Source organism: Dermacentor silvarum, chromosome 2 (genome assembly GCF_013339745.2).
Source record: "Dermacentor silvarum isolate Dsil-2018 chromosome 2, BIME_Dsil_1.4, whole genome shotgun sequence".
Classification (NCBI taxonomy): domain Eukaryota; kingdom Metazoa; phylum Arthropoda; class Arachnida; order Ixodida; family Ixodidae; genus Dermacentor; species Dermacentor silvarum.
Window position 1 is genome coordinate 155,893,808 of NC_051155.1, and position 27,962 is coordinate 155,921,769.

The window sequence follows — 27,962 nt, forward strand, 5'->3', positions numbered from 1 at the left end:
CGGCTCGTAAGAAGGAACAAGACTGCGCGGCAATTTGTCATTCGATAGCGTGTGCTGCAGATAACGCCGACGAAGGCTGCTGTATAGGGCTCGCAAAGAAGCTTCCGCGACGGCTGAGTGCCGAGCGAGGAGATGCAGAGCTATATAGCGGCGCGCCACTCCAATAAGTGCCCGTCTCCGCACCTCAAGCGCATATACCGCCTGCATCCTGTCGCGTTATGCCACGCGCATAGACCGACGTCGCGGTGCGGCTGCCTCTGTGTCCTTAGGAGGCGAACAAGATGGAAGAAAGAGGGAATCCCGACGATGACGGTGACTGTGTCTTTATGTGTGACTCTTTGGGGCGCGAACGTATACGATTGAGCCCGTTTTGTGCCTCTGTCACCCCGTGCGACGACCAGCGTGAATCCTATACCATTAAAAACGGCTGGACTCAAGACCATTATCAGAAACAAAGATCCTTGGACCATGGCCGGGCCCATCGTTTAGCGTAGAAAGCAACGAAAGTGTTAATAGTGTTCCTAAGGTCGGTAGAGAGAGAGAGAAGAAAAGGCCTGGAAAGGCTGGGAAGTTAATCAGAAAGAAAAATTCGGTTTGCTACCCTACACTGGGGAAGGGCGGAATGGGGAAATAAGTAAACAGAGAGAATGGGAGCGCACAGACACAATCACAGCCGGTCGCTATCACTGCGTACTATGACCGCACAGTAGCACTTGAAGCACTGCAAACATCATTTTAGGCTACAGCCGCATCTGCAGGTTTGTAGACGTTAAAAGCTGCAACAGTGCCATGAACGCCATCAGCTGCGATGGCTTGTGAGGTCAGCATTCTAAAACGATTTCTCTCCCTCTGTGAACGGTATGGGATCAAAGCGCGCTAGCGCGATGGTTAGTGATCGTCTCGGTAAGTTGTAGCGAGGACAGTCACACAGAACTTGTTGATGAGTATCCTCGCTACCACAGTATAATCCCACGAGGTGTTGTCGGCCCATCCATAGGCCAGTTCATTATGCATACAACCGTCACCAATGCCGACCATGTAGACAAGCACATTTCTGCCACATCGCAGTCTTGGTGTATATAGTGTATCTGTCTCCCTCTCGCCTACGTATGGTTCTCAATCAAGTTCCACAGAAATGTTTCCATTATATCACAATGTAAGACTCTTTTTATTTTTTCTTGCAGAATAGGGAAGTCAATGTAGTTTTTGTGTGTGAAAAGAAAGTGTGCTGAAAAAAAAGAGGCTAAAAACAAAGATTGGTACTTACTAAGCCGAGTTCCACGCTCACCCGAGTACCACACTGCTGACTTTATCCCCCCCCTTTTTTTTCCCAATACGAGTGTCTCACTTTACGCAAGAACTCGTGGTCACAGTAATGAAACTTCGCTCGTGCTCAACAGGTGTACACAAACTGAGCAAGAAGTGAGGATAGAAGACAAACTTGAAAGGCGAAGAACGCAGCATTATTATTTATCGCAAAGCTCGCGCCACCAGGAGCCACCCGCCAGGAGCGTTCCGCTTGTGAAGTTGCTTCACACTTTCCAGCGTTTCGGCAGAGTCGAGAAGTGTGAGTTGAAGAAGCGTGACCTGCAACCCGAACACGCTCTATAGGCGTGCAGGCGCGAACTCTTTAGAACTCCCGCTGCGAGACAGGCGTGGGATTGAACGTAGTGCGACTACTTCCTATACTGCGGACACATCGGAGAAAGCTCACGCTGTCTCTTTTACGACGTGGCTGACAGAATTAATAGCTATAATCGTAGCGTACAAAAAAAAAAAAAAAAACCCTTGGCCTTTGGTTGTGGGCACGCAATTCATCTAACTTTAGTGATCGCGACGAGGCGATGTAGAACACCTCATCATCTGCTGCCCTTCTTTTGACGACAAACGACAGTCCTTGCGTGCTCCTCCAATTCGACTGGACGAGAAAGTGATCACGGTATTAAAGATATCGGGACCATGGACGCGTTGGTCGGGACCATGGATTCGATTTGGACGGAAAGCCTCCAGAACCCTGATGCACATTTTAAAGACGTCTGAGTTCTGCGAACCTCTTTGGGCGCGCAGCGAACGCTCCTGTCTTTGCGGGCGCATCAATTAACATTCCTTTTCTTTTCCTTTTCCTGCCCCCTTAGTGTAGGGTAGTAAACCAGATGCGACCTCGTTAACCTCCCTGCCCTTCTTTTCTTTCGCTCTCTCCCTCGCTTACCTATAAGCTTTTGTCCGCAAAAGGGAACTGCCGCTGGTCACGTGATGTTTCGTGAGTGGTCATAATTATTTTCTCGGGCCGGCAGTGCTGCAACACTACAGTCTGTATCATAGTAATATGGAACCGCAATGGATGATTCGAGCCGTTACGTGGCGCTGGAGGGACAAGCGTGATAACATGAGCGCAATCCTATCAGCGCGCTCCTGATTGGTCAACGCCAGAGTTATGGCTTCCTATTCAGTGATAAATTATTGAGAAACGCTTGTGAAGACACGTAATCTCACGTGTATGAAGATACTACGAGCTCAAACTATTAAAAAATTAGGGGCAGCTTCGCACTAGTGGTGCGAAGACTGGGCAAACAGCGAAGCTGGCGACCCCAACTAGCTTTATCTCGGTTCGGCCTAGTTCGGCATTACGCTTGGACCCTTTCTGCACTACCGCCAGGATCGGCCCACATTTCTGGTCTACGCTATATGGACTAACCTCCGGCTTAAATAGCTTCGCTGTTAATATACGCATCGGTAGCACGCCTAAGGATATCTGTTACAGGCCATATTTATAGGCTCGATATCAAGTCCTGTTCGCAACATTTCAATTACTTGCAGTATAAAGCATTCTCTTACTGAGATTATCTTAAGGCAGGGGCTGCTTTGCACAACGATGAACATATTTATTCTACCCTATACGTGCTTCCTAACACTTTAACTGAATCTCGACGTTGGTTCTCACGGCCGCGTTATTTATGACGCCCTCCTTTCCTTCTAGAAGTTATACGAGCCTTCTTCTACGGGCGCGAAATCCTTTTAAGCAGTACAAGCTATTTCGCTGGTGCATCAAACAAAACGAAATAAAAAAAGTAAGAAACTCGCGAACGATCTCTTCCCCGGTAAGTATTTAGCCGGGCATCGCGCGCGCACTCTCCTAATGACCGGGCATTTGGCAAATCGACGCCCATATCCGCGTATCGACTTCGCTACTTCATATTCGGGTCACTTCCTCGCGAATGTGTTTGGCGCCGAGAAGCGTAGTGTATAGCGCACCGTGCCGTCGGCGGCAGCACAACGTTCATCGCAAACGGACCGACGTACCGGTCGGCCGGCCGGCTGGCTTATTTTCTCTGCTCGTTAGTCGACCGCCGCCGCCTCGGAATTCGCAGAGGAACGCGAGAGACACGCATACACGACCAACCCATTAGGATCTCGCGAGCGATTAGGTTCTCTCCCATGTTGAGAAACGACATAGCTCACCTTGAAACGCATACGTGTGTATAGCATATATGCGCGCGCCTCGCAACCGTTGGCTCATTTATTCTCATAGCGGACAGCTTCGTTCGCTTCCGTTTGCCAATGGGGAAGGAGTGGCTTCACAGTTGGCATGTGTTTTTTTTCAGGCGAGCCTCCTTTAATTGTTTTTTGCTATACCGCAAACGCGCTGCGTGGAGTTGGGGACGTACGCGACGCCCTTCGGAATGCATTTTGCACGCCTAGGCAGAACGTGCGCCTAAAACGAAAACATAAAAACTCGGCATTCATTTTCTTCGGCTGATTAGTTACGGCTATATACTACTGGTAATAACGAGGTATCTTATATACGCTTGCGCCTTCGGATTTCGAAACACCGCGGCTACTTGTTGCGTGGTGTTGTTCTTAATTGTTTGTTGGAATGAGGCACGGTGAAATGAAGCCGTATCGTTTGCATATTAGCCGAAGGAGGGCGCGTGTGCGCATGGCCCACGTCGTTGATTTGCGTCTCAACTATACGAATTGGCTGCGCAGCGTGTGTACGTGCGATGATTGAGTTATCTCTGAGGCTGGATAGCTCGCAGCGCCTGCCCATGCCGCCACCCGCATTATGCCAGACGCGTCTGATTTAGCTGTTTCTGCCATGGGAAACCTTTCCATTATGTAGCCATGTATGATGTCCTTTATGCCGAGCTGGTACTGACGTCTGTCTGTTCAGGCTTTTAGAACTGCAATGTTGAAATGAATGTGCGGATCCAGAAACACAAGTACACACCCGTATAAGTTCTTACTAGCGACACACCTATACGCTATTTGTATTGCCATTAGCAGACGGGGGAAAAAAGCAAAGAAAGAAAGAGAAACAAAGAAAGAAAGAAAGAAAGAAAGAAAGAAAGAAAGAAAGAAAGAAAGAAAGAAAGAAAGAAAGAAAGAAAGAAAGAAAGAAAGAAAGAAAGAAAGAAAGAAAGAAAGAAAGAAAAACTAAAATTGCAAAGATCTAAGTGGTAACTGCGATAGCTATAGTACTGAGGTCGTGCACTCGCCGCCGATAGCTCACAGGAATATACTTTCTCTATTTACTGACGTTAAACGTTCAGCGCGGCATCTCGTTGGAGCGACGTACGGGTAGTTTGTCCGCTGACTTATTCAATGTATGCGCGCTGAAAGTGATATCCCCGAAAATTGTCAGCCGAGAATGTAACCCCAGTTTGCGCGCGTTGATTTTCAGTGTTTCGCGTAGCTGGTATGCGACATTCGCAATGGAGCGCGAACAACCTGTGCATCAGTTGTCCGTTTCAAGTCGGGCGTCGCACGCGTTTGGCCTGCACGGCGTTAAAGTGCCTTTTCGGGTGAGCCGGACCACCTACCTTCCTACATCAATGCCGGCTCTTATACCTCACCCTGCAGCACTGCAGTGCTGTAGTGTGTAGAGAGAGATAGCACGACGTCTGAAAGTTTTTGAGGTAACACTGCACCACCTACGATCGACCGTAGCGAATGCAGCTGAGAAGGGCCCGTAAAAGATGTCACTGTGATATGTCCCGAAGCCAGAATTCGAACATCTCACAGTAATACTGAGAGACCTACGCTTCCTGCAGGCTGCACTGAGAGTGTTTCGCTACATGAAATTCAACTTAAGTGGGCTTCACCCCAAAGCTTAAGCTTATACGCAGTTGACCCAATGCGATATTGCGCACATTATCAACCAAATTTTTTTCCGTTCGGAGTGCTCCTGTTCACCCCGGTAAAACATGAGGTGTGCGTGGTGGACGTGACACGGGCAGGCAACCGGCTATAGGGCACTCGGCTGAGCGCAGTTATCATTCTGTTGAGACAAGCGATGTCCCACCGTTTCGTACAATGTTTGTCCGTACAGAAAACAAGTTTAAGCCGACGAAACTCGCACCCGCGCTTCTCAATATTGTCCCATCACGTTCGCGAGGTTCATACGCCAACGCCGGAGACCGGAAGTCAGCATTGCTGCAGCTCTACGAACAGCGCTAGTCTCATCAAAGTCCGCGGCAGCATCTTGCGAATTAAATGGGGGCCACACCATTCTTGGGGACACTCATTCCGCGGTCGGAACTGAAGCGCAGAGATTCCATCGCCGTGGCGCACGGCCGCCGCGTACACACACACCGGACCCGCGCGCGTGGTCGCAGGAATTCGTCTCGTTCGGCGAAATAAGTTGGGAGGACGGAAGCTGAGGGGGAGGAGGAGGCAGCCGATGAGGGGGGCCACGTACGCTGCGTGTGCGTGCCGCTCTACGTGACCAGATAGCAAGCGCGCTGCCGCCGTCGTCGTCTTCCCAGGAACCGCGTCTCCGGACCACGCATCAAGTCCGATGCCGCGCGAAAAGCTGTCTCCCGTTGTGTGTGTGTGTTCTACGGTGATACGTAGAATCACAGACTCTCGAAGAATGCAAGCTGGCATCAGTCGGCCGGCGATGAATCTGAGCGCCGTGATGGAATGTTGCGATCCGACACAAAATGCTCTGCGCGAGCTCTCGTGTAGCTGCGTTTTGTTTCGCTATGTGCCGTCACTCGGCCGTTTTTTTTTTTTTCGAATCCTGCCGCGCGCGTACCGCTACTCGCTTCGAGAGCACTTTCGACGCGTCGACGGCGAAAAGGTGAAACGGCAGTTTACGGGAGCAAAGGAGAAGGTGAGCTAAAAGGAACTAAATGAAGCGGCGCTTCCTATGAACGCGAAAAACGGGAGCAGTTTCACTCCAATAAACTGCTCTGTGTATTCTTCTCGCTTTAAATCTTTTCTGCGCTGGGTGACCAGTCGCGCACTGAAAAAAAAAAAAAAAGAGCACATCCACTAAATTTGACTCTGCAACGTCACCGTTTCGCTACGCAAGCAAACTTAGCTTCTTTCTGTCCATTTTTTAGACACAGCTCGAGTCCCTCAGCGATACAATGCAGAGCTTTAGATTAGGGTACGCGAACAGCATGCCACTGGTTGAGAAAGAGAGATAAAAGGGAAAAGGAAATGCTGGGTAGTCAGACAGACGTGCGTTCGGTTTGCTTCCCTATAGGCAGTGGGAAGGCGGTTAAGGGACGGAAACCGACGCAAGCCACTTGGATCCTATAGCTATACCGTTGCGTGCACCCATACCGCCTTGTGGCCACTAGAAACTTTCTTATCTAGAAGCTCTTTCCCCTCTGCCCTATAGTCAAGGGCAGCCAACCGGGCGCGACCCTGGTTAACCGTTCGTTAACGCTCCTGCTGTGATGTTAACCAACAGTTAACATTGGATTCCTGCAAAAGTATATGACGTCAATACCATCTGTCACTATATACAAAATACAGTAAAGCAGCACGCGCGAGCTAATTAATGCGCAGCACAGACGGGCCCGTAATTTGAGCAGTTCTCCTACCTTCACTGTCCTAAGCATTCCATTGTCTATGGAAATAACATTTTCCGCCGTGATTCACGGGGGCACATTTTCCGATTCTCTGTATAAAGCCTTAGCCATTCGGGTGGTCTCTGGCTAATTTACCTGCTGGCCGGATTCAAATTCCTGGCAAACTCATTCCACTGAGCTGAATTACGCCACGATTCGAGGAAGCCGCTATTCTCGCAGATTTTGCTTTCCTTTCTCTCTTCCTGTAGTTCTCACTTACAGCTTCTTTTTTTTTAATTTACCAGGTACTGAAACTAAAAGGGCGTCAAATATCCGAAGAAAATGGCTCAGGCGTGAACGACCCGGGAATTCCCCTTTTGTCCGTATCATCCTTTAAGAAGACCCGAGCCGAAAGGGTTCGCCGCATGTCCTTTCTTTCCTTTTCTTTTCTTTTCTTTACTGACGCAATTTTAAAGGAGAAATGCTGGCCCAACCGTTCCGCGAAACAGCCAACGCGGGCCGCTCCCATGCGTGCCCGGCTCCTTTGAAGACCGCGTCAATGTACGAGGCATGCAGAGCAAAAAGAAAACTCATGGGAGCGATTTATACCCCAGCTCTCTCATCAAAAGCGTGCAATATTGCGGAAGCCGCAATGTAGTACATAGCGCGTGCTCTACCCAATCACATACCGAACTCACAAAAGCCAATTTCCGCTTCAGAACGGTTCATTATTGGCTCATGGCTCTTGCTTATACAGTACCGTAAGTCAACGCTATTGGCCAGCGGTATACGTCGCTGGTCAGTCACTGAAGGTCGCTTACGTTTGAACACTTGCTCGTTGGATAGCACGAAGCACGCTCTAACTTTATCAGCACTGCCCCGTTCTAGTGAGGTACAGTATAGTTCGCGTTTTGTACCGCTACGTAGTATGAAAAAAAAATGATAAAAAAACAAAACAGAGGAGCGTATTCGGGCGACCGTGAAAGCGAAGCTCCCGAAGACGGATGTCCCATGCAGGAGCTGTCCTTTGTTTCTGCGACGCCTCTCTGACAAGGAATTTGTCAGTCCCCCCCCCCCCCCTTTTTTTTTTTGTTACCTTCTCCTCACTCTTCCTTTCGTGTCGCCTCGAAAGCGCGTGCGTCTTGTGTCCGTGTATATATATAAGCGAGCAGTGCGGGACGTCCATCTCCGGCAGACCTTCTCGCATGGACGTTTCTGCCTCGTGTGACAAGTCTCGCGATGCGTCCGTGAAAGCTCGTGACGCCGACGCTCGCAGTGGAGATCCAAGACCACTCCGGCGAGTCCCGGCCGCTGACACGGGTCGCAAAATTCTAGCTCGTTTGTGAATTTAAAGCAACCTATATAAGTATCCCACTCTCTATGTCTTACCACGCTATAGCTTTCGCCTGTTATGTTGTCTACGACTTCATACGGAAAGCGAGGACGCAGTGCATAGGCCAAGCGACGCCTGATCACGTAGTCCACAAATTGGGCATGTGCCCTTGGTGACATCGGTTTTCGATTAGTTCAAGGAATCTTCCGCGCATCGTTCATACGATGAGCCTACGGGGTGATTTCATAGAGAGAGAGAGAGAGAGAGAAGAGGAAAGTCATAAGGGAAAGGCAGGGAGGTTAACCAGGCTGAGCCCGGTGGGCTACCCTGCACTGGGGAAGGGTGATTTCATAAAACAGCCGATTCGTGAAGGTGGTTAGAAATGTTCCACCAACATTGGGATAGCCTGAATATCACCCTCTCTGTGAGGAATTACAGGATCAAAGGTGCGATACGAAAATTCAAGCGTTCACGAGTGCGGGTTGGCAATTCGTTCGTATTTGTGTGATTGTGCGCTTATTCAACGTGTGTAAGAAGAGAGAGAGAGGAAATGCAGGGAGGTTAACCAGACGTGAGTTTCCGGTTTGCTACCCTGCACTGGGGTGGGGGTTATAGGGGTTGGAAAGATGGCAAGGAAAGCGAACAAAATCAACTAGTAGGCGTCTTGACGTGTGCGCTTTCGCCAGGCCGAGTTATGTGGGCGACGTACACACCCAGACGCGGACACTTATTGTTCACTTTCCTCTAAATTAAAAATAAATGAACTAGTGTTTCCCCTTATGGTCCCGAGGAAAGCGCACACAGGGGCAGGGATGAAAGAAAACAAGGCTAGGGAGTCGAGACTCCCACAGAGCTAACTTTCGACAATATTCTTTCTCATGGAAGAACCATGGCAGAGAGTAAAGTGAAGCGAGGCATTCACAAAATAATAACATTTCACCTTGTGTGCCACTATACCTTTAAGATATTAACTACCTGCAAACCCATCTGGCCACATTCTATCGTTCTCGCTGGCTGCACGTACGAATCCGTCTGTGATAGTAGCACGCATTATCGGGACACATGACCGAAGAAGCAGGGAAGCTGTGTCAGACGGGGTTTTAAATTTATCACTTTTCAAAAATGCCTGGAGTAAAAAAGGTTTCCAGGCATTCTGCGATTAAACAATACAATTAAATGCGGGAGCATCTGCGTAAAATTTTCAGACGCGCAATGAGGACATTACGTCGACTTTATGCCTTCGCAGTCGAGTTCAGTGAGAAAAAGTGTATTTTCTTGTACTATACGTTACACGTTATAGTGAATACGTCTTTTCCCATACACCAACAAGAACAAGCATGTGAAAGTATGACGCTCCGGGTATATTGAGACAAAATTGATTTATAAGGTGATTAGTTAGCAGGGCAGAGGTGTCAAATGTTAAGGCGGCCTGGAATGGGAATCCACGGCACCTCGTCCCCCGACTTCCATTGTTCTTCTTACCCTCTAAGTTCATCGAATAGCAGAACGAACAAGGTTCCCACTCCCTTACACCAGCAGCACTCGGCGTTCGTCTGCTCAAGATCGACGATCATGTGTGAATGCAAACTCTACGCGTCCCTCTTTCAAAGATGCTTAGATTGGGAACTCGACGATGACAAACAAAAGACCTTGCACAATTGCTAGTGATTGCTAGCCATTGCTACAAAAGGACAACGAAAAGAAAGGCACCACACGTAATCTCTCTCAGACACCAGCTATCTCCACGCTTTCACCATTATGTCCCTTGCAGCATGCGCCGGGCAACTTGCCAGGACACAGTGTCGTAGCCGCCTGTAATAATGTTTCAGAGGCGCGAGATAATGACAGCGAAATATATTTAGACACCACTTGCGGCGCACTTTATCTGCGACATCGCGCAATACAAGATTGCCCACGTTTTGAGAACAGCCTAAAGGCAGACCTAAGACGGCCTTTTTTGTCGCATCTAAAACCCGCCTAGATCCTGCTCTGTTGGCCATTTTCGTTTTCTTTTTTTTCTTTTTGTCTGTCTGTCTACAAAAAGCAGCGCCTTTTTCTAGGTGCTTTCTTCGAGAAATAAGAAAAAAAAAAAGACCACGATAACCAACAGAAACGTGCCGTATCGGAATTGCGCTCATCGCGTCAGTCCCTCGCCAGGCCCGTGCAGCTCCTTGGGAGGCAGTTCCTTCGGTGCGCAGGCCAGCGGCTCGCGGAGAGCCAAAGACGCCGTCACGCGGCGCTATACGTTTATGCGGTCCGAGAAAGCCCGCACAAACGCAGGCAACCAAGCGCGTGGAAGCGTTGGGACCACCCACGGGGCCGCTTCTCCCGACACTACAGGAGCGAGTGGTGCAGCCCCGTTGTACGCCGAAGCGACACGGGGCCACAAGAGGCCGTGGCATCTCCACCGCCACGGCTACGTGAGCGTCGGTTCTAGAACAGTACGAGAAGCAGCAGCGGCAGCAGTGGAGGGGATGGGGCATCCGTACGTCCGTTGGCTGCCTGTCGGTCCGAGCTGCTCCCGCCTCTCATCATACCGCGCACCCCCCTCTTCCACCGCCCCCCCCCCTCCCCCCCTCATCGTGCGCCGCCGGTCGCCGTCCACGCACTGACACGTCTTAATCTTTTAAACGTTACAGACGACGGGCGCCGGATCTGCTACAAACTACAACGCAACCCCCTCCCTCGCTCCTCCTCTCCGTCCCTGTCCGACACACAAACAAGCACGCGACGGTGGGGCCACGCGGCAGCCGACACCGTGTCGTTCGCTCGGGCCCGCATCCTCTTCACGCCACCTCTCCGTCACCTACATGTTTATACGTTCCTTCTTTTTCCCCCGCGTAAGTGCCCATTGCGCACGCTTTATAATATTCTCGCCGAGCAAACGGGCGTCCAGTGGTGCGAGAATTAATTTAGCGGCAACAGCTGGGGAGAGGAGGGGATGGAAGGAGGCGGGGTGGCGTCTCGGCCGGAGGGGCTTTTTGCCCCGAAAAGAGACAGCCAGCCAGGGTGGCGTGAGTGGTGCGCATGGAAGCTATCGCTGCGTGGTGCTTCCGCATGGGTTTCTGCTTGCGTGCTTCGGGCATATACCAGCGGAACAGGAGTCGCAACTCTGCCGCACAATGGCGAGACGACGAGCGCTACATTTAGTTTAATTAATAAAGACGCAGTGGTGTGTTGCAGGCGACAGCTATTAAGTGACCGTAAGAAGCGAATCCGCTATCCATCGCCTTCTCCGTTTTTTTTTTTTAGATGCGAAGCATCTTACCTTCGGGGCTATCTCACTCACTCCCTCCCTCCATCCATCCATCCGCCGCGCGGCGTCCACACCCCTACTGCGCATGCGCATCGTCCTCCCCCCTCCTCTCCTTGTCTCATTTCCTCTCCTCCTCCCTCCTCCTCTCCTTGTCTCATCTCCTCTCCTCCTCCTCCCTCCTCCTCCTCCTCCTCCTCCTCCTCTCCTTGTCTCATCTCTCCTCTCGGCATTCCTCCTCTCCTCTCGGACGCTCCTCTCCTCTCCGGATTGCGCAACGAATGGCAACACTGCGGTCGCGACCTGCGCATCGTAATAATGCAGCACGAGCCACGAGTTACGTGCGTATAAGGAGGGCGGGCGACGTCGGTGGCGCCCCAGAGGCACCGGCAACAGTCACCAGACGCCGCGCGCGGTCGGTGCGAAACGCGGGCAAAACGCCGACGGCGTCGACAACATGTTCTGCGCGTTGCTGGTGCTGCTGCATTTCCAAGTTTATACAGCTGATAAAACTACCTTGAGTCGACCCCATGGCTGCTTCGCATACTACTCAGGGTTCCCCTACGGGAAGATGGTGTAATTTTTTAAAAATTCTAATTGAAAGACAGAAAGAAAGAACTTAACCGAGCGCCAACGAAGACTGTAATTTCTGCAACACACGTAATAAATTGTGTTTATGCCGAATAAGCGCGCTGTAGTTCACTAAAGTTTAATTGGGTATATTTTCAACTACGAGGTTTGGGTTCAACTACGAGGTTTTTACTAGCATATGTAGAGGAATTTTGGACATTGCCCCTTCGGTTATCTGTCGAACTTCACCGCTGTGCGCCAGCGTAAGTATAGGCGCCATTTTCAAAAACCGGTATTTCGGAAGGCTGCCCGAATTTCAAAAACTTTCAGTTAGCAACATCGAGAGGGCACGTCCTTTTATTAACACGCGTATTTACGGCTCTTAGTCGTAACGTCCTTGCTGCGTTACAGCTGAATTTTAGTCATGATTAAAACACTGCTGTAATGCAACAGGAAAAAGTGCCGCAAATACTCCCCCCCCCCCCCCCCCCCCCGTGCTATTAGCAGGGCGTACTCTCTCGATGTTGCTAACTGAAAGTTGTGGCAATTCAAGAGTTCTTTTGAAATGAAATATTAGAAAACCCGGCCCATTGAGTTAAGCTGGCGCATTGCGGTGAAGTTCAACAGATGGCGGCAGGGCCAATGTCCAAAATTTCTGGGTATGATGACTGAACTAGCATCATTTTTAAAACATTTAGTACAGAAAATGCACATAGTAAAGCAGGTGTTCCACATATAATCTTTCCCGAAAGGATTCTTCGTGCATTTCGGCATTCTCTCGTGTTGCGTGTGCTTTTCTTTTTTTCTTTTTTTTTGTCATCTGTTACCCCTTCCCCAGGGCAGGGTAGCAAACTGGATCTTTGTTTCCGGTTAACATCGCCGCCTTTTGCATCTCATCTCTCTCTCTCTCTCTCTCTACAAACTTTACATGAATCACTGTAGGGTTCTGCCGCATAAACCGGAAACCGTTACCTCGGAAGCCGGGCTAGTAAATGGACATGTCTTTAAAACATTGGCTGTTTTCGATTCAGTAATTGCTGCGAGTGCTTGACGTTCATGATTTATAAGTTAACTAGTAAACTTAACTACAAGCTTACTACACATGTTCGCAATCTTTTTCACACTCACTTTAATACTCTCGTGCCTATAAAATACCAAGTACCTCAACTGCACAACATCAAGTTTGGCGTAAACATCTTGTATGCAACGCAAAGCTATTTCTCAAGAAAACGCAACAGCCTTCTCATCTTTATTACCTCATTTCCTGTATATATAGAAAGAAATAACATAACAACCATAAAATGTAATCCGCTTATTGATTAAGCAGGGAAAACTCTTAAATGTACATGTGAAGGTTAACTTTCATGGCTTACTCACGGAAGTGTGCCATACGCGCGGCCTGGTTATTCGCCGTCATCGCCCGAACACATTTGCAACCCTCCCGAGGCCGTTAGTGGTTTCCGGAATGTGGAAAAGTCTTAGATTTCGCTCTCACAGCTGCCTTAACGACTTGCCGCTCCATTTGTGGTTCAGCCCTCACTGGAGGATACTCAGACACCCGAAGAATTTGAGCGAGCTCATATTACACTGCACGGCGGCTCCCGTCTCACATTTCTTTCGCATCGTGCACCGCCCATTTACTTTTTTTTCCCTAACAGGGCCATTTAATTCCCTTCTCCATTCCCTTGGACAAGCAGAATTGGCGTCTATAAGACTGCTGTCATTATGCCATCGTGTTTTGGCTTAATGGAAGAGGAAAAAACACAACCACCACAGATGGACTCGTCGTTTACACAGCACGATCACGTGCCAGATTGGTCTGCAGCAGTGCCCTTGTAAATGAACACCAGTCCCCGCTAAGATTTAAAAAAAAAGAAATAAAAAAATGTTTGCGCACTTTCGCGATGGAAGAACGAATTTGCATGAGCTGATTTGTTTTTTCATAACATCCCTTCGTCACATTACCGCCATATGTAGGGAAGTTCTCCTATTACGAATACTCGGATATAACGAATGAATCCCTATTTATGGGTAGTTTCGTCACACGCGGGCTTGACTGCAGTGGCAATTCTCTTGGTGCGCCGTACATGTTCGTGATGCCTGTATAGTAGATGTACTTTCTTTCTGCAAAGGACTCAAACACACCATTGCGTAAGGGCATTCGCGCGCACCCAGTAGACGAATTGAAGAATTGATGACTACAGTTATTTGTTCTTTTGTAATGTAGCGCACGCACACACACACATGCACGCACGCACATGCATTTGTGCATGGCAGAATTTTTTGAATTCTCTCATTCACCAATAAATGACGTTGTTGTACTCAAAGAAATGGAAAATATTCAAGTTATAATAAATGTCACAGTTTCACCCTAAGGGCGAAGCAATGAATGCGATAGCAACACAGCAATGTCATACGAAGTAAGGTGAGCGGCTTTGGTAGCAATATGAATTGTAGTAAACATGAGCTGATTAAGTAAGCAGGTGTGCTGCGGCGTAAGTAGACCGACATGAAGAGAGACTCGATGACCACGAGAAGGCGCGTGTGAAACGGTGATGTTGATGAGAAGCGCTGCCCGTGGGCAGCGCGTGCGAAGGGACACACCTGTAGCGCTGCACTGCCGATCCGGGCAGCATTGCATGTGTAGCGTGCGTTGGAAAATGTGGCCCGACTATTACTAACTGTGGTGTGAGCGCGCACAAACAAACATGAATAGATCACACTGAATGACTGCAGACAACGACTGTCAAAACGCTGGCAGCAAGCGCATATACGCCGCAACGGGGAAGGTACGTGCGGTCTATTGCTCCAACGGAAACTGAGCGGCGAATGTAAAGGTCAGAGCCGTGTGGAGATAAGAGACGGTGCGAGCGAGCGACGAGCGCGGTTGTTGGCAGAGTAGAAATGCGCCCCCCCCCCCCCCCCCCCGCCCCCCTACGCTCCCTCCGGCGCTCGCTTCTCGCTTCCTTGCTTGCGCGTGGAAGATTGAGTGCATTCGCTCTCCGTGACAGCGTGCGTCCCTGCACGCTTTTGCTCGGGCATACGGCGCGCGGCGAAGATTTTATCTATACGGAACCTCACGGCGACGGCGACGACGACGGTGACGGCGACGCCGACGGCAGAAATCCGGTGGAAGTGTCCATATAATTGCTATCGCAATAAAAGAAATTTGATATAGACAACTGACTCTCGTAACACCACGTTGACGTGCAAAGCATTCTGGGCTCGCGTTCACAAAACTTCTCTTTCTCGTAAGTGCCGGGCAAGTGGCGTCTCATTATCGATCGCGCCGTTTGCATCACGTGTGCAGGGCACACGAGCAGCAGCCAATCGGGAAACGCTCTCACGTAATGAGAAGATTTATGAATACGGGCCATGATAAATGTTAACACGCATCTCCTCCGGCGGATAGTCATGCATTTTCTTCGTCTAACGGTTTCTCACTTGGGCAGCCAAAAAAGCTTCGCGTGCGCCTCGCGCACGCCGTCCGGTTCCTCCTATCGCGATGTGCATACAGATCTGCGCACGGCGCAAGCCAGACGCAAGGAGCAGAAACAGCCAGGCTTGCCACAACGACGCGCGGAAGCCGCTAGCATGGAATTTCCGAGACCGCGCTGACCAGCCGCCGATGCGTTTCTCCTCGCAACAGCCGACACGGCGGCGGCGTATATCTCGCACAAGCTTGTCGCTCATTCGGGCGCACTTTGCCGAATGGTCGGAGTCGTAAATTCCCCCCCACATGCGCATAGGAGAGCCACGTAACAGACCGCTCCAGGAAGTCTGTCGATATTTGCTTCCACACTGGAAAGGACTTTATATCTCTTTCGCGATGCAGGCTTGTGCGGGAATCGTGGATCTAGGCGGTCTCACAGTTCTTCTTATCGTATACTTTGCGCCTTGCCGTCCGAAAGCAAGATAAAGTAAAGGGAGACCATTGGCAGCGTATGGAACTATATACAGCACATACGGAGACGAATATAGCGAGTGTATGTGCGTATGTAATATATATGTGTGCGTAAGCATTGCTGCACTTACGTGAGAGCGAGCGCTCGCTTCGCGTAAAGGGATATTATACGTCAGTGCATGTAGCGAGACAGTTTTACTTCCACTGCGAGTCGTCTGCCGGCTCGGCGCGATTCACGGGGCGCGCACGTGGAAACGGCGAGAGCGCGGAGTGCAGTGACTTCTTTTTACGGCCGCGGAAGTCGTGTACTTTTTGGCGAGCTATATGCTATAGCTATACCGTACGCGCGCGCGAGCGACGTCTAGCGGGTGCGTGTAGACGGTCGTACGGCGAAACTGCCTGGGGGAAATCATTAGCTCGCACGAGCAGTCATAATGCAGATATAAACGGAAGGAAGGAATGACCCCGCTGATATGGGAACGAGACGTAAAGTATCAGTTGGATTCAAGTACAAAAAAAAGAATGTTTTACTTGGCGTTCTAAAGTGTAGTTGTACATTCGTCAATTGTAGCATAGCACCGCGACAACTCATCGCAAGGGGGGCTTTGAATCTTCCTGAGCGACACGCGTTCTCTCTGCTGTGCGAAGTTCTTTTCTTTCGTTTCTCTTTGTTTCTATACAAAGTTCGCTTTTTTTTATTATTCACGAGGCTTCTGTATCACTGATTTATTTTTATTTATTACTTTGTAGCCAGCTCAGTTCGTTCTTTCTCGCCCGACACTACTCTTTTAAAGTATACTTATACGACGTAGTATGTATTAGCTTGAGAGTAAAATAAATAAACGCAGTATGTGATCGTGTTTGTCATAAACTGGTTCGATACTTCGATATATATACTGAGACTCGCTGCCTCGTTACGATGAACTGCTGCACGCTCCAGAACAACTACCTAAAATAGAACGAGAAAGAAGGGAGGACGGATACACGCTGACAAAATGGTACACTTAAGTAACGGCTAACAGTGGTTAACTAGCTTATTTTCCTATCAGAAGAAGTGAAGCACAGCTAAGCTGGTGAATGAATTCACGCCTTTAAGTCGACATCGCAGTTCTCGGCTCGAAGAGTGATCTTTGTTTTGCTCACTAAGAACAGCCGCCACAATAATCAGCTGAACAAAAAAACGACATGACAGAACTTTCTAAGAAGTAGTATCTGCCCTTTACATCGCAGCTCACGTAGAGAAACAATTCCTACAGACTGACCATCGGAAATTGTTAAAGACTGACCATCGGAATCAGTAACTTTACTCGTCAAGGCTGTACCGCGCGCGGGCAAGAGTGAAGCAGAAGAAAGGTTGTCACACTTAGGCACCTTGCTGAAGCAAAGCAAGGAGTCTCTTTGTACAACCTATATATAGACTAAGCGGGAGATACAGCACCACTGCGCATGACAGCGTGCAGGCAAAAAAAAAAAAAAAAAATGTGTGTGAGAAGTGAGAGGGAGGCGACGCATCGAGTGTATATGAGAGTTGCGCGGCAGCCGCTGTTGCGCGTGCATGCATTCACGCGTGAGGGCGAGCGGTAATTGATGAATGTCACCCTCCCGTGCACGAACAAAGCAAACAAAGGCGTCGTGAAAAGTCTGATGGGGATTTAAGGCCGTCGCATAGGGGCAGGCTAAGAGGAAGGGTGAACGGGAAAGGGGGGGGGGGGGGTCGCGTGCTACGCGTCGTGCCGCCATACTATATAGTACAGCGCAGCGAGCATAAGTATACGCACGCGTTTCTCGTACGACCGTCGCTCGCATGAGGATGCCGCTAGGTGGAGCGCGCAGTCCATGCAAATGGAGCTTCCTCGGCGACGTGCCGTTGTTGTCGCGGCCAGCTGACTTATGGCGCAAAGCCGGCCCGTTCCGCGCGTGGCTCATTACCACTGATTGTGTTTACAGGGGCCGCCGTGGTCCCCTTACTGATTTACCTGCATGCACGGGTGTCCCGTTGCGCAAGCCGCCTGCGACGGATATACACGCTTGTTGGCTCTCTGATATACGCACTTCGCGTCTATTTGTTTTGTACGTACGTGTTTGTGTGTATATATGAGCGTGTGTGTCTAAGTGCAACATGTACGTGCGTACGTGTCCTTCCCTTCTTGCTCTCTCTTTCTTTCTTTAACCATCGGCGCTGGCGCTAGAGTTTCATATTAGCCTGTTTGTCTTTCTCCGTTTTTTTTTTTTCTTTTCGTGTGCCAAGGTGTTCCTCCGCGTAACTCCTGAGTTATGAAGCCTGAGCCCCGGCAACGATAGTGCCATGTAGCAGCCAGCAAACGGCGCGTGCATGTCATCATTTCGGGTGGCGTATAGCACGATCTATGGGGGAACCATATGCGCGGCCAATACAGTGCGGCCCTAGGTGCCCGTACGGAAGTGGGTTCCCACTTCGACGAATCCAATGTAAGAGGGGAACTATGTGAAATAGCTGGACTAATGGCGTGCTGACGTATTCGTAGCATCAAAGCAACCTTTTTTTTTTTTTCCTTCCGAGTTACTCGTATAAGCACGCAACAGGTGACGCTCTACCAAGTGTGCTTTTTTAATGTTTCTATAAGCCATATACGGGGGCTCTACGTGCTTTCTTTTTTGGTTTATTTCAGACCGTAGGTACAGGAAGGTCATGTGCTAAGTAGCCTAGCCAATATGATTATAAACCCACTCGGTAAATAACAAGGCCCAGATTAGAAACTTTTCGACAGATTGCCAACTTTTTCTTAGTGATATTATATTAAGCCAATATGATGTAGCTACACGCTCCACTGACGACCCACTGACGTTCCACTGACGTTCCACTGACGTTCCGCTGACGACCGTTCCACTGTCTAACACAGGCACGCTCGAATGCCATATCGCTTATGTAAAGCTGGAGCAAACACTCTATGTGAGTATATTCCACAACAAAGTGTACCATAGCAAACGAAATGTATACACATCAAATCAAATTAATTATACTGCTGACCACAAGGAAATCCCGAAGGTCCATCCAGATTTGGCAGGGAATGGGCATGTAAAGTATGCTCTGGTTACAAAAGAAGTACGTCTGACGCAGTGTTTCAACTTCTCACGTATATGGTATCGCTTTTCATTATATTGCGGACAGCGACCATGAGATATTTCTCCATAGAAGCCTCCGGTGCATCACAGTATGGGAAGTTAGAGGTTGTCCTCTTTCTCACGCGGCCAAATAGGACGAATTCCAGGTGAGTTACCAGTGTCAAGGAGTGAACAGCAGCCAGCACTCGATCAGTTACCTCATTTCCAGTTGTACCAGTGTCACTAGAGATCCCAAGAAATTGAACATAAAGGCGGAAAATGAAGCGATGTTTAATGTTTGTGCAACCTCGTATGATAGCGAGCACGAGTCAGCATAAAGAACAATATGGAGCCAATATCTCCAGAATGTATTCTAGACAATCGCAAATAAATTCGGTGGCAGCAGCGTATTTTCCAGTCCGAAGAATTCCAAACATTTCTACGTACATAAACAAACAAGCAGTCGAGGTCACGAGACAATCAGCTGTGAGTTACACGGGCATCGAGAATGAGATTCAAAGTAAAACGAATAAAGTAGACATTATATAGTTGACAAGTGAATGCGGCAACAGCGATCCGAGTCGTCACAAAGCCGTTGCCGTCTCCCTATTTTTAATCATTGCCAAGCGTTATAAGCACGATCGGTGAGCTCGTGAGAGCCCGCGACCCGGCTGGCGATTCTCCAAATCGGTAGCAGAGCGCTCACGCCCGTCGCTCTGCCACGACGCGAACCTCTCGTTTGGACGCGCTTTCGCAGCGACGGCCGCGCTGCTCGGAGGAAAAAGACGACACCGCGCCACCGCTACAGACAGTGAGTGACGCGGGAGAGCAATTTCGAGGTTGAAGTCCTCTCCTCCCGAGTCCCGCGGGGCAGCGTCGCGAGGTGGTGAATCGCCGCACGCGGCCCTCTTGTGTGTAGTGCCGCCTTCTCATCGTTGCTCGCGGGCTGACTCATCGCTGGCTGCGGGGACGCACCGGCCTTGACGGGGCCGCCGCCGACAGCGTGCACCTGAATCGCGTCTTTGTTCGATCCTCCTCCGGAGGCATCGTATGCTGCCGGTGCCGCGGTCGGGGAAAGGAAGAAGCCGCGCACGGCCCACTGCGGGGGAGGCGATGAGCCTGCAGCCGCCGTCCGTCCTTTGAAGTCGGCGAGGAATCTAGTCGTTTCGAATCGAGAACTCGATCGCTTCGCATCTTCTTTAGTGATGTATGTATGTATGTATGTATGTATGTATGTATGTATGTATGTATGTATGTATGTATGTATGTATGTATGTATGTATGTATGTATGTATGTATGTATGTATGTATGTATGTATGTATGTATGTATGTATGTATGTATGTATGTATGTATGTATGTATGTATGTATGTACGATGTGGATGGGCGGCATCCTGGGGAATCCAGACGGGAAATGTCGTAAGGACGCCGCACTCAAAAAGCAGTGACATACGTGGTACACACAACTAGACGAACACGCTTAAATAACGGCGCGTGTCAATGCGTATACACATAGCTCAGAATAGGATATGTCCAGATCTTTTTTTTCTCCGTTTCTTTATTTCGTTACATTGTGTGCGAATCGTTGCATCGTGTGCGACCTGAATAACAGTGCCATCATCAGGACCGAATTTCCGTGGTCATCGTCCCACACAAAGTGCGCGTGGACGCATTCGCCGCTGTGAACGACTCCAGCTCGGCTAAACGCCAACTCGTATCGCGGTCAGCTCCTCCTTTTGGGCATCCCAAAAGAAGCCAGAAAACAAGAGGCAGTCAACTCGCACGTGTAATCACACAGCCCTTCATTCACTCGCGCGCGCGCGTGAAATCGCGAAGGGCCACACAGCCCCCCACGCACCAACCGTTAGCGTATACGCCTGCTTTACTGTACCCATTCAAAAACTGCGTGGAAGCAACGGCTCGACGAGAACAACAACATGAGCGGCGTGAACCATTAATCTTTCCGAATCCGTCATTGTGCGGCGCGAAGTACGCCGGGCTTCGCTGCCTACGCTCGCGTTGAACGCGCTGCCGAGGGCAACAATCCAGCGTCGTGGTCGTCGTTAGAAAACAAACCGTGCAAAACGCCCTCGTGCAGCGTAACTTTGGATCCTTCTCTCTCTCTCACTGATGCACTTCTCCTCTCTGGAAACAGATGAAAACGGCACCTCCCTCCCGCTTAAGCCGAGTAGATATTTAAGGCACTCCGAGCGGCTCCCTCCCGGATAAGTGGCCGTCAGGGGAAGGCGGCTTGCAGCGCTCTTGCAGGTAGGTGGGTAGGTGTACCAGCCTGAACCGGGGGCTTGAAAAGAAATAAAGAAAGCCTTCAAAAGTACGGGGAAGAGAAAGTGGTCCAGGGAGGAAAGGAAAGGGCCGCGGGGTGGGGGAAGAGGGGAACTAACCACGACAGTATCATTAAATGCCCGGCCGCCACTCGGTTGGTTCGGCCGCTGCTCAATTGCTCAGTGCGGATCGCACAGCGGTGCGGGAGTGTGTGGACCTCTTCGACGGCGTTTTTTTAGGTGCGCGAAACCGGCTTACGCCCCGCGTACCTGGGTATACCGCGCGTGCGTAGTATATACTTCAATGCCGGGCGGACAAGGCCGCTGCGAGGTTGCTCCTTTTGGGTCGGGCTGCCGGCCGGTTGCTCGAACCGAGCTACGGCGTTCTCTCTCTTTATTTTTTTCCGTCAATGTCTGCGCGTGTGAGTGCTTTGTGTGTGGCGAGGAAGGGAGAGAGAAAGACAGGCTAGATTTAAGAGAGATGTCTCCGTAAGCCCCTGCGTCTGCGAGCACGCGGCTTGAATGTAAACGCTCGGTGCCGCCGCACAAGAGGAGACAAACAGGTGACAGCGATTGACGAGTCTCTTCCCTCCCCCCCCCCCTCCCCCTTGATGTCGTATAGGCGTGTACGGAGCGGTAATCACCGTAGCAGCGGTTATATGGACGGTCATATCTGATAACTGGCGCCGTGAAATTTCAACTATTTTCGTGTAAATGAGAAAGGAAGACGAGTTGTGGCTGTAACGTGATCCAAACGAGTATCAGTTGCTCCCTACGGAAATATAAAGACAAAGATAAAATAAAATTAAGGAGAAAGGTTTAGTGGCCTTTACTTTATGTGAAGACATAAAACTTCTTCCGAGTGATACTCGTACTTGAAGGAATAAGTCGCTGTTGCAGTATCTCTATGAAACGGGCCTGCATGTTTATATTTAACCCCATTATGATGTTATGCCGCGTAGCAAACCAAGCGGAAAAAAAAGAGAGAACGACGTGCGGATATAGCCATTGCACATTCTTAGCGCTCATATGCTTCGTCAATATTATGGTTCTCTGAAAACGTGATGCCTAGAAATGCGAAATTAATAATTCTTTAGATGTTTTCAAGTAACATGAAACCGTTTCTTTCCCATCGTCGTTTCCATGCCCTTATTTACGCTTCTATATTGTTTAATGCGTCCTTTGCATTATCACCTCTAACATAACACGCACGCGCAAGGGTTCTCAGTGTTCGCTCTTGTATATAGCGTGCATAAATTTCTTCGTTTCTCACTGCGGATAGCGCACGAAATAAAAAGTGACAAACAGTTTCACCCGATCGGTGATATCCACCGAAAACGAAATAAAAAGATGCGTGCTTTCTGCACCCAGTCATGGGTCTTCTAAATAGGGACATAAAGAAAGCAAGCAGACAAGCTTCCATCAGCCTTTAGCCACTGATAGTTGCAAACCCCGAGTACCTGCGCCTCGCTTCCCGGTTTTCCCGTCTCGACGGGTCTGCACTTCACCTTGCGTACATGCCGTTATAGCTGACACCGTGGACAGCGTGTAATGACCATTTCTCGTGTTGAGTTATGAAACGTAAAAGGGCGCGAGGTTTCATAGAAGGAGCGATGTTAGGCGCCTCCCGTAAAGTTATAGCTTATGGGAAATGTCCGACAATGCCGCCAGCCCCCCCCCCCCCCCCCCCCCAATAAAAAAAAAAAAAAGAAAACTTTGCAACGGGTTCGGAGTGTCTTCTCGGCGTCGCTGACTTACGAGTGCTTCTGCCTGAAAGAGACAATGCGAGCTGCTGCTGCTGCCGCTGCTCGTAAACTTGGCACCATATATACTATTCGTTATCTGCGCAGAAACAGCGCAGAACTGCGATGATGTTCTGGCGTACGCGAATAGAAACGGAAGAAAAAAATAAAATAAAAAAAGCTAATCAAGAAAGCAGATGAAAAGAAGGAAAATAAAATAAAAGCCACTTGCGATGATGGCACCGGCGGTTTGTGACTCATATTTCTGACTCCCAGTAGCAAGTCATAAAACGTTGTGTCCCTGCAGAAACAAATGGTCCCGGGGCAAAAACGGTCGTCTCTTATACTATACACGCGACGAGGAAGCGCGCACGGCTGTGAGTGATTTATCTTTACGGACGGCGCACATAACCGTGTTCCGCGACTTCACGGAAGGAGTCTGTGTACGGCTTCGGCACCGACAGAGACAGTTTGACTCTTTTCTTCTCACTGCATATCTTGTAGCAGCTTCGATAAAAATATGGTAGAAAGGTGCCGGCAAGTGAGCTACATTATACACAGACGACATTGAATGAGAAAGATGCTGGTTCTTGGAAAGAACCGCGATGTAGGCATGCATAGTGTCCTACTCTTCGGGAATGAAGAATTAAGAAACAGGCAATGTGGACAGCATGGAGAACATGGGGGCGATGTGCTATTGCTCTATATATTGGAGGTGCGTTGCTTGTTCCTTGGTGTTAATTATTACGTTGCACGAATATATGATACATTAACCGAAGCTGTGCCGGCCTGCGTTCTGAACGAAGGCTCAAGTTGGTTTAGTTAGCGGTGGCCGTACGTAGTATTTGCGTATAGGAATAATTCGACAATGATGAGACCTCGCACCTTGCTTATACTTGAGCGAATTCAAATTTTGAAATTAATAAATTCAAACTAATAGCAAAGCTCTGTCTTATGGGACAGCGATTGCTTAGATCGAGTCCTGCCGCTGCGGGACAAGTAACCAATTAAGAAAGAGCAATCGTACAAACCCAGCATACACTGAAGACAAAATAAACACTTTCCCTTTATTAAAATATGTGAATAATCGGAAATTTTAACTCTTCTGCACTTACTGGGTACTTCAAGCGAAGAACATAAGTTAATTTTCCTCCATTTTTCCGAACATTACTTACTACTTCATTCTCGTTAATTTTTTCCTGCTATTTATTATGATATTTTTTTTGGCGCTTTCGTACAAAGTGAGACGAAATTTAAACACAAGAAGCGTGGTATACGGAAACGCTGTACGATTCGGTTCGGTGACCAGGCGCAGCTTATTTTTCACGCGCTTTAATATATTTTAATTGCTTGTTCAATAGTGCATTCGTTCTCACAAAACACGTACGGACAAGGTGTTAACATTACGAATAAAAATTTCTTAATAGGATTTGCGTACATTTAATGAACTTTAATAATTGCCACAAGCTTATTTAATTATAGTCGAAGCTTCCGGCTGCTTGCAGCTATGCGACCTTCGCTTACATACTTAATGCCAAGCTGTCAGAACAAGATGAATGAAGGTGATCCATTTCTCGCAAGTGTCAAAAAGTCATTAGTCGCGCTTCAAGCGATAATTCATCAGTGCTTGTAATCAACATGCAAGACGCTTACAAGACGGATCGGGAAAAGCACAGCAGGTTTTGTGATCCCACGTACATTCGATAACCACGAAGATCGAAACGCTGGCGTAGGCACAGACATAACGTAACAAACAGTAAGGTCCTCTTCAATTAATCACTGGAGCTCATTGGTATTCCTAAGGCACTTGAAATTTTCTTGTTAAAACACGTGAAATGAAGACTCGGTCAACTCTAAATTAATTATACGTGTATTGGCGTCATTTCCCAGTCCAGATTAGGAATATACCTCCTTTTAATTTCAGTCAATAAATGTTCTTTTAGGTATTTCGGACTTTTTACTCTGATTTCCAAGCGTTATATAAGTTTTCTACAATGAACCACGAAAGTTCAAGCATTTTATGCCTGCAGTGTGCCAGACTGACGACAACCAACTATGACGTCAGAAAAGAGAAGTCCGAGGAAGTAAACAATAACTAAACGTTAAGTGGAAAAATAAAGTGATCCTTAATATAGATGCGTGTACGCAATACTGTAACGTGCATCCCACAACTGTGATTAGCATTAAAAGCTAAACTACCCTTTATATTGTCGATCGATTCGGACATGGGCAGACTATAAACCAGTGTATCTGGCTCAGACATGTCTGGCTTGTGCTAAAGATATCCGCTAGAGCGCGCATAAAAAAAAGAAAAAAAAAAAGAAAAAAAAAACTCTCACTTAAATTTGTGTGTTTGGGTCTAAAGAAAAAAAGTTCTAGCATTGACATTAAATGAAGAACAAGTTCATGCAGTCATATAAATGACACGGTGACTATTATTGCTTTGAAAATTGCAACTTATTAACTTAATATGCGGCAGTAATGTAAAACGTAAAACTTTTTTTGTTGTTGACAAGTTTCTACGACGTCACTGACGATAATCCTTATTTTATAATGTTTTTGAAGTTTCAATGTCCCAAACATTGCTTTGTGATGCATATATTTAACGTTGCAAGCACGGAAATTGTACAGTAAGATGCCCTGTTATTCTATAGGACACATCCTGCCGACAGTGGGTATAAGCGGATCCTCAAGCGCAACGAACGCGCATGTTGGTTGCAGACACGTTCCTTGGTAGGCATAGGTGAAATAAGCAAAAGTGTTTCAACAGTGAATGGGCACTTCTGCAGTCAAAGCATAAGCAGAGCGCCCATCCACTGGCTTGCATTATTTCGTTGCTTCAGATTTGTCTAGGAGAGAGACTGACTTTTTGAACTAAACGAGTTTATGAGAGAGTGTTTGCTGGTGCATTTCGCGCGCACGTTTGTGTTGTCCATCCCTCATCCACGTCATACGTTGCAGTGTGCCAAGATGACTTGGAATTCTTCAGCCTCATCTTGCTCACACCTCGTAAGAACAATCAAGGAAGAGCTCCCATGTCAATGAAGGGAACCACGATAATTCGCACACAGGCATTCACCAATTCAAACGTCATGCATCTCTTATCGGTGGGGTTTAAACGGCAAAGACACATCTGTAAAGAAAAGGTATAGTGGAAAAAAGTGCTTCGGGTAAAAATCGTGCTGCTGCGTGTACTTACGGACGCACTCGTGGGCATCGTGTGCCGTGGCCCTTCCCCACGGCCGGTCGTAGTAGAAGGGCTTGCACTTCTCGCAGTCGCGGCCGGCGGTGTTGTGCTTGCACTCGCAGGCCAGCTGGCCGTCCCTGTTCTGGACGCAGCGCGAGCCGTGGCCGTTGCACTTGCAGCGGCCGCCCACGGCGAAGTCGGACACGGCGTAGTAGTAGGAGGCGTCGCGCGCCGGCACCAGTGTCTCGTTGTCGGCCGGCTCCGGCAGCGCCCAGTTGGTGAGCCGGTTGAAGACCACCTTGACGTCGGTGGCAGTGACCCACTCCTGCAGCACGGGGCTGCTGTCGAACTCGTAGGCCGACGGGCGCCCTTCGAGCGTCGAGAAGGCGATGCGAGCGCCGGAGAGCTGCTCGGTGCTCGACTGCGGGTCGCTGCAGAGCGGCTCCTGCTCGTTGGCCTTCGTGATCAACGCACGGTTGGGGCGGCCGTACATCTTGCGGCACTGCGACGAGTAGAACTGGAACGGCTGCCACGAGCGGCCGTGGTCGGTGCTCTTGTAGATGGCCAGGGAGTCCGGCTTGGCGCCGCAGAACTGCAGGCTCACGTAGGTCAGCTCGTACTTCTTGCCCAGGCTGAGCACCAGGGACACGTTGTGCAGCGGCTGCTGGAACGGCTCGGACATCCAGCAGGTGACGTTGTTCGGGTTGTTCAGGTCGGTCAGGTAGGCGGCCGGGTGCCGGCGCTTCGGGTTGCCGGCGTCGCAGATCTGGCAGTTGCGCACGATCTCGCCCTTCTCGTCGGTGGCCGTGGCGCAGTAGCGCGACGGCGGGTTGCCGCACTCGGAGCTGACGCGCACCTCCTTGCCGAACGCGGCGTTCACGAAGTCCGGGATGCACCGGCGCGGGTTGTTCATCTCGTCGAAGCACGGGTCCTGCTGCGTCTGCGCGGCGAACATGGAGCTCAGGAAGGCCGACGACGAAGAAGCGGCCCTCGCGGCTGCCGTCGCCGCCAGCGCCAGGACAAGCAGCAGGGCCAGCGGCGGCCCGCCGCCGGACACGAGCACCGCGTTGGGGGCCCCCATTCACAGGAGACAAGCGGCGTACCGCGCTCTCGGCGCGCTCCTCATACTGCTGCCGCAGACGCTCTTCTCCGGCCGCTTCGAATGGGGCCGCCGTCCCGTCCCGTCCCGCGCCGCCTCCCATTGGTCGCGCGCCACGGCCCGGTGCGCGAGGGCGCTGGAGCGCTAGCGGGTGCGCTTCTCCCGCGCGCACCGGAGGGGGCGGCTTCCCCCCACCGCACGCCGACCAGGTGCCCCTCTCCCGCCGTTTTGTCGCGCCCCGCAGGGAAGAGAGATACGCGTCGGAGCACGCTGTTGCACACTCGGAGAGAACAAGCACCGGAGCTTGGAGGGAAAAGAAGCTGCGGAGGGCTCGACAACAAAAGGAGAAAGAGCCGAGGAGTGGGCCAGTGGTGCGTTGTTAAAGCCGAGAAACTTTCTTGTGGCTGACTTTCTTTTTTTTCTTCCGAAAAGAAGGTACGACGAAAGATGTGACCACACCACGAGGAGGGCTTTTGCGAAGTTGGGCTATATTGGAAATGCGCGAAAGTTCTTGCGTTTTCTTGGAATACTTAAGTATTATTTAAGGTGTTTAGTTTCCGCTTGTGATATCGTCATTCATCCGGCGCATTTATCACTAAAAAGAAGTAGACGTCGCCACTGTAAGGCGACGAACTAATCTCCATTTGGAATAAACGACAAAATTAAGGAGCATCGGCTACAGCAGCAAAATGTTCGTACCGTTTAGAG

General features: G+C 49.5%; 1 protein-coding gene across 2 annotated transcripts in view; it reads right to left on the reverse strand.

Moving 5' to 3' along the window:
- The window catches only part of LOC119441950 (netrin-1), a 171,902-nt gene extending 144,582 nt beyond the window's left edge, over positions 1 to 27,320 (reverse strand). For both annotated transcript variants that reach the window (XM_037706630.2, XM_049661762.1), the window contains exon 1: positions 26,168 to 27,320. In XM_037706630.2, the coding sequence (XP_037562558.1) occupies positions 26,168 to 27,236 (1,069 nt within the window). In that variant the 5' untranslated portion in view covers positions 27,237 to 27,320. The remainder of the gene's footprint in view (positions 1 to 26,167) is intronic.
- Between the last annotated feature and the right edge of the window lie 642 nt (positions 27,321 to 27,962).